We start from the raw sequence: 6,641 nt of genomic DNA, 5'->3' as shown, positions 1-6,641 counted from the left end.
AGCACCAGAGAAAAAGGAAACGCTGGTAAAAGTACTACCAGTAAATGTGAATAAAAACCAAAAGGAGAAGACCGTGACGTTATTTTTTTATATTTTTTAATATATATATATATATATATATATTTTATTTTTTTTTAATTTTATTTTTAATTTTTTTAATTATTATTATTTATTTATTTTTATTTCTCAATTATTATTTTTTTAATCTTTTATTTTATTTATTTTATTTTATTTATTTGTTTACTTCCGTAGCCCTGACGGTGGCGCCAACTCGCAGCAGCACCAGAGAAAAAGGAAACGCTGGTAAAAGTACTACCAGTAAATGTGAGTAAAAACCACAAGGAGAAGACCGTGACATCACCGTGGCATTACTGCATAACGTAACACGCATGCGCACTGCTCCACTCTGCCTATTCTCTCAATGATTTTCCAGACTCCCAGTGCGCATGCGCCACACACATCAATGACTCCAGTGTCCGCTCCTTGATAGTTTTCTGCTCAACATCTGAACAAAGGCCTGCCCCCTTTTTCGTGAGGATTTCTCCACCGCCGTCGTTACTTTACGTGTAATCACGATTACTAAATCGGATTACTGTACTTTTATTATATTTAAAGGCGTCGATAAACAGTGGAGATAATGTCCGAAATGGATGTTGATCACCACGAAAGCAGCGGCGAGACCAAGTCGGCCATGCACACTTGGCGTTATCGCCACCATTTCACGTACAAGGCAGATCAGGGGAAAAATATCATCGTCCAGTGTAATCTGTGTCTGCCGAGGGTCAACCTGCTCTCCACGTCTAAGACCTCCACATCTAACCTAAAGAAGCATTTAGACGTAAGTTAACCTGAGTTAATGTCCCTGTGATGACTCCATGCAGCAGTCAGGTTAATGTTTGAAAGAGTCAATGAATGAAACACCTCGTGATTAATAACGTTACACTGGAGCTGCATGTTGATTACACCAACTCGTGGCGCTGCAGCCTCTATTATGTGCAACTTTAAACCATTTTGCATGTGGCATTTTGTAGTTTTTTCAATGCATGTGGAGTTTATAACTTAAAGGTCCACTATTGTGCTCTTTTTTAGGTTCATGCTTGTATTTTGTGTTTCTACTAGAACATGTTTACATGCTGTTATGTTAAAAAAAACACATTATTTTTCTCACACTGTCAGTCTGAATATACCTGTATTCACGCTCTGTCTGAAACGCTCCGTTTTAGTGCATTTCAATGGAATTGCAACGGAATTGCGTTGCTGGGAAACAGTTTGGGTCCATGTTTACATCCTGTCAGCTGATGTTATTTACATACACTGCAACAGGAAATAAACTGGGACACATTTAGTATGTTTACGTTTAAAAACTGTGAAATGGTCTAAATATTGTAGATTTGTGACATCACAAAGAGGCAGAAATCCTAACGGCTTGTTTCAAACGCTCAGTTTCTGAATACGGGCTGTGTGTATTTCTCCATGGATTGAGTGTTTTGATATTTTCACAGTATTTATACATCATTTAAACCTGCTTTATTATATAAAAGACATGAAAATCTCACTTTTTACATTATAATATGGGACCTTTAATGCAAACTCAGAACATATAAATGGCACACCTCCAACTCCAACTCCAACTAATTAACCCTTGTTGGTGTTTTTGTGTCTGCAGAGAACACACCTGGGCTGTGAGGCCAGGCCAGATGTGAAGAGAGGGAGGAAGAAAGAGGAGCACAACGGAGAGGAGAGCAGGCACTGCCAGCTCAAAAAACTTAAAGCGGAGATCATCTCCAAGTGCATGACCCAGTCGAAGATCGACGAGCTGATTTTCAACTTCATCGTGGAGGATTGCCATTCGTTTTACGTGCTGGAGCAGCCCGGCTTCAGGAAGCTGGTTTCAGGCTTAACTGAGGGGTTAAAGTCCATGGACAGGGTGACGTTGTTCACTAAGGTGGACCAGGGTTTCTCCAGGATGCGAGAGGAGCTGATGACGAAGCTCAGCAGCATCCAGTACGTGTGCACCACGGCTGACATCTGGACAGCCAACAACAGGAGCTTCTTCGGGATGACCTGTCACTGGATCGACAGGCACTCCCTGGAGAGGAAATCCGCCGCTCTGGGGTTTGCGCGGCTGCAGGGCAGAATCACGCACGACACCATCGCCGGGCGGATACACGACATCCACGTGGCGTTCAACATCGAGAGCAAAGTTCAGACCACGATCACCGACAACGGCAGCCCCTTCATGAGCGTGTTCAAAGAGTTCGCGGTGGACAGCCAGGAGAGCGACGACGACATCGGGTTCTACGAGAACGTGAGCGCCGTCCTGGAGGGCGAGCCGGAGCAGGACATGCTGCTGTTTCTACCCACGGTGCAGCGCTGTGCGTCACACACCCTGGAGCTGATCGTCACTGAGGACTTCTGGCAGGCCGTGTCGCAGGGGCCAATGTGCCAGCTACATTACAGCACCATGGCCAAAGTGTACGCCTTGTGGAGCAAGTGCCACCACCTCCAGGTCGGCATGGACGCGGCGGAGGAGATCGGGAAGATGGCCCTCGTGGTGCCCGCCGTCATACGCTGGAACGTGGAGTACTGCGCCGTGCAGAAGATCGTCTCCCTCACTGAGCGGGAGCTGACGGAGCTGTGCGCCCGCTTGGAGGTCCCACGCATGCAGCCGGAGGAGATGGCGTTCCTGAAGGAGTACGTGACCGTGTTCCACCCGCTCGCTTTTGCACTTGAACTTTTCCAAGCGGAGCAGAAGTGCTACCTGGGTCTGGTCATCCCGACCGTGCTCAGCCTCAAGAACAAGCTGAACGAGCAGAAAGACGCGGCGACTTACTTCGCCGACGTCATCGGCGCCATCGTGGTGGCCATCGACGTGCGGTTCCAGGAGCTGTTCGCCAGCACGGAGGCGAAGATCGCCACGGCGACGACACCTCAGTTTCGCTTGTGGTGGATGGCGGCCTCCGACAGGGAGGAGATGTGCACCCTGCTGGCTACGGAGGCGTCCCAGATGGATCCCGTCAACGTGACCGAAGCCAACACCAGCCGGAATCTGTCGACGATTGAATCCGAAGACGACTTCTTCAGCTACGGCTCGGTGAAGCCCACCATTCAGATCCAGCAACGGGGAGTGATGGAGGAGATCCGTAAGTACGTGGAAGGAACGGGGAAGAGCCTAGAGTGCCTTCAGGACTTCCCCAGAATGAAGCAGCTTTTCCTCAAATACAACACTACGCTGCCGTCCACGGCGCCCGTCCAGCGTCTCTTCAGTCAGAAGGGCAACCTGGTCACCTCGCAGAGAAACTTTCTGACTGACGACTACTTCGAACGCATTCAGCTTTTGAGATACAACATCAACGTGTGTACTTTGATCACAGAGTGAGAGCGTCGCCGGTGACTCTCTCGCTCTCTCTTTCAGCCTTTTAATCGATACAGATCACATTGTGCTCAAATCATCACAGAGAAAACCCTCAGACACTTTAGCCCAGATGTGTTTTCTAATATTCCTCTTTTTCTTTTTTGATAGGCATAACATATATTATCTCCCACCCCTGAATGAAAAGAATTGACAATCATGAACGATGACATTCAAGGACTGAGTATACTAACAAAAGCATCTTTCTATCCGTGCTCTTGTTGTGATTAGACGTAGCCACAGGGTTCAACTGAAGTGATTTTGTCTTTCAGTTCCGTTAGTTTTTTCTACGGGTGCTCCATGAGAACGCATCTCCTGTCTGTATGTTTTATATCATATATAAAGAGACAAGGAAACAACCTTGTTTTGTGTGTCTTGCCTTTTTGTTTTGAAATGAAAACAGAAGTAATTGGATTAGTGGCGGGTTGGGATCGGCTGCCTTATTTGCATGAAGCCCAAAGTGCATCAACAGATACTGATATTACTGTTTCAAAGGAGCCTGTGTTTGTGTGTGTGAGGAAGACGCAGAGAACTCCAGCGCTGCAGAGTCCCGAGTGGATTGCTTCCTCACCGCGCGCCCAGATGTCAGTTAAGAGCTTTTGTCTCGTCAGACAGCTGCCTGGAGACCAACAGGAGGCTCCACGTGGACCCGAGCTGTCAAACACATGACACTGACACTTCTGAAGACGGGAACCCCGAGAGAGTAGGAAACGCCCTGGGATTTGCTTTTCCTTCTTTTCAACATCATTGCATGTATGAATCTATATGTATTTATTCCAGTTATCTGTTTTTCTTTGACTTTGCCTGCAGAAACCAGAGAGATTTAGACGGAGATATTAAACTCCCCAGCAGCAGTGGACTGCTGTAAAACTGCCCTCACTGATCCACAGTCTATTCTGCTGGAGAGAGACGGCGTATTGGGATTCTATTCAACATCACATCAGCTGATAAGATGAGGGAAAAGCAGCTTGAACAACTGGTGGCAGAGAAAGGACACGGTGAGTGTGTGTAGCTAAAGGACTGCTGCAGGAATACAATACAATACGATACAGACATGCAACCAGTTCTGAACTCAGAGCTGATTTTAGAGGAAGATTGCACAATGCTAATTTAATGAGAATAAAGTCATAACTTTATGAGGAAAAAAAGTAATTTCCTCCACAAAAGAGGCCGTTTCCCCATCAGGTCCGTGTGGTTCTTTCTTTGGAATAAACACAGTTTCTTGCACAATCTCTTCATGGTCCTGATGCTGATGATAATGTGCTGCTGATGTGGCAAAAGATGAAGTATTTTGTTATTTGTGAAACCTAAACTAAAGTATAACTTCACAAGATGCTCTACGTTCCTCATTTTCTCTCCGGCATGGCTCCGGTCCCAAACAAACTGAAATATGATACAGCGTGCGTATACGGGCGTTACGTCGGAAAGCATCGATAAGACGAATCAGTAGTCAGAGTTATACGACTCCAAGGAATCAGACAACTAGAAACCAATTATCAATTCCCATCCTTAGTGGTTTCCCCGGCCGTCAAAGTGGCAGACGGCCTGACGATTTTACCCGCCACTGCCAACAATTTACCCGCATTTGGCGGATGCCAAATTCAGACCCTACTCAACATTTATTGGCTGACAGATATGCCGATCGTCTCTGCACTGATTTAACATGGGCTGATATATCGATCGGGCTCAAATATTAAAGTTTATTTTAAAACTGCAAGTTTAATTTTCTACATTTTCAGTCATACAACTTCACTTGATGTTTTAGTGATTAGCCCATAATAATTCCCAAACCTTAGTGTGTGCTTGTTGCTGTGGAGACGTGGAAGCCAGGTGGAGTAGATGTGATTTCTAGTGTTAGTCGTAGCTAAACCACCTATTAAGTGTTTCCTACCTTCCACTTCTCCTATAGTGGGATGAGGTGCAGCTCTGTGTGACTCTGGATAGAATCAGCACGTGAATGACAACATTATCTTCAAATTATAAATGACAATGCTGCCACCTGTTGGACACAGAGGTGCACTTCAGTAAAAGTTGTTCAGTTACTTGAGGAAACTAGTTTTTTTAAAGTGATCAAACAGTGGAATAAAACAAAGCCCAGGTCTCAGTTCAAAGTTTGATCCAAAGTGGAAGTTTTAATGATTTCAGAAAAACAAATGGTGCAAAGTATTACTTCTGAAAACACCTGGTAATACCCGTCACCACAAACATCTAAACAGGATCATGTTAGGCACAAAGTGGGTGGAAGGTGAACAGTGTGTGTTACTTCTGTCAGTACCTTTGATTTAATCCCTCACCAGTCTGTACAGTCCTCTCATGCTTCCTCCCTCGCAAAAATAACCTTAGAATCTCTTTGTTATACAAAAGCAACATGGCAGCAGATACTCTTATATTACTCTAACCGTGAACCATGCTGCTGCTACTGAGTCTTTGTCAGTTCAGTGATATAATACAGTAAAGAGGGAAGCATTAGAGGCTGTTCCAGATATGGCTGGGATATTTAAATATTCTAATGCCCTTCTCTCACTTTGCTCGGGTAAGACCCCCGTCTGGTGTCTGGTCCCGGGTCGGCCCCAGTCACTTCAGAAATAGCTTGGCAGGGCTGAAGTGGCCCAGGTTGTCACAGGACTTGATCCAGCGCTGGACGTTAGTTGGAGTAGAGGAGGCCGAGCCGCTCTGCAGCACGCAGCAATAGCAGGCGATGTCGGCCAGGGAGAACTCCGGCCCGGCTAGCCAAGGGCTGCGGCCCAGAGAGGAGTTGAGGGCCCGTAGGACGGCGGCTCGCTCCTTGGCGCTACCCTCCGCCAGCTGGAAGAAAGCCGTGTCCACCCAGCTGTCCACCAGTGTGGAGAGAGCGGGGTCGCCGGGGTAGGGAGACAGCAGCTTGAAGAGGAAGCGCGCCACGTTGGCCTCGCCCTCGATGGGACACATGTTCTGGACGCTGAACTTCATCTGCAGTTTGGGGACTGTGGATTTGGGCAAAGAATAAATACGTTTCCTGGTAAACAATGGCACCAAGCATTTACCCCATCCACATCATGTCAATATATTATTGATAACGTGACGCAAAGCTTGTAATGGATACAAATAACATTCCTAAAACACAAAACTATATTGGTTATGAAATATGCATGATATATTCTACAGTAAAAAGTCAAAAAGCTCTCTCTCTCTCCCCCGTTTCTAGTCTGCCTCTCCGCTGTCATGTGTCTAATAAAAGGCAAAAAATGCC

General features: G+C 46.2%; 2 protein-coding genes across 3 annotated transcripts in view; one reads left to right on the top strand and one right to left on the bottom strand.

The window, feature by feature from the left end:
* Positions 1 to 481: 481 nt before the first annotated feature.
* Positions 482 to 3,776, top strand: LOC119502446. The gene is made up of 2 exons (XM_037793429.1): positions 482 to 838; positions 1,667 to 3,776. The coding sequence occupies exons 1-2, from the start codon at positions 638 to 640 to the stop codon at positions 3,377 to 3,379; spliced, it is 1,914 nt and encodes a 637-aa protein (XP_037649357.1). The 5' UTR covers positions 482 to 637; the 3' UTR covers positions 3,380 to 3,776.
* A 1,737-nt stretch (positions 3,777 to 5,513) lies between these two features.
* aimp2 (aminoacyl tRNA synthetase complex interacting multifunctional protein 2) overlaps positions 5,514 to 6,641 on the bottom strand; it is a 4,499-nt gene continuing 3,371 nt past the window's right edge. For both annotated transcript variants that reach the window (XM_037792900.1, XM_037792899.1), the window contains exon 4: positions 5,514 to 6,375. In XM_037792900.1, coding sequence (XP_037648828.1) covers positions 5,987 to 6,375 — 389 coding nt within the window. In that variant the 3' untranslated portion in view covers positions 5,514 to 5,986. The remainder of the gene's footprint in view (positions 6,376 to 6,641) is intronic.

The sequence above is a fragment of the Sebastes umbrosus genome, chromosome 14 (assembly GCF_015220745.1).
Source record: "Sebastes umbrosus isolate fSebUmb1 chromosome 14, fSebUmb1.pri, whole genome shotgun sequence".
Lineage (NCBI taxonomy): Eukaryota > Metazoa > Chordata > Actinopteri > Perciformes > Sebastidae > Sebastes > Sebastes umbrosus.
The sequence above is the reverse complement of the archived record's forward strand: the minus strand, read 5'-3'. Positions and strand labels throughout refer to the sequence as shown.

Bases quoted from the DNA above. Each gene is read 5' to 3' on its own strand.
- LOC119502446 (XM_037793429.1), top strand. From the start codon at position 638: ATGTCCGAAATGGATGTTGATCACCACGAAAGCAGCGGCGAGACCAAG. The intron at 839-1,666 runs GTAAGTTAACCT...TTGTGTCTGCAG, and splicing joins ACCTAAAGAAGCATTTAGAC to AGAACACACCTGGGCTGTGA.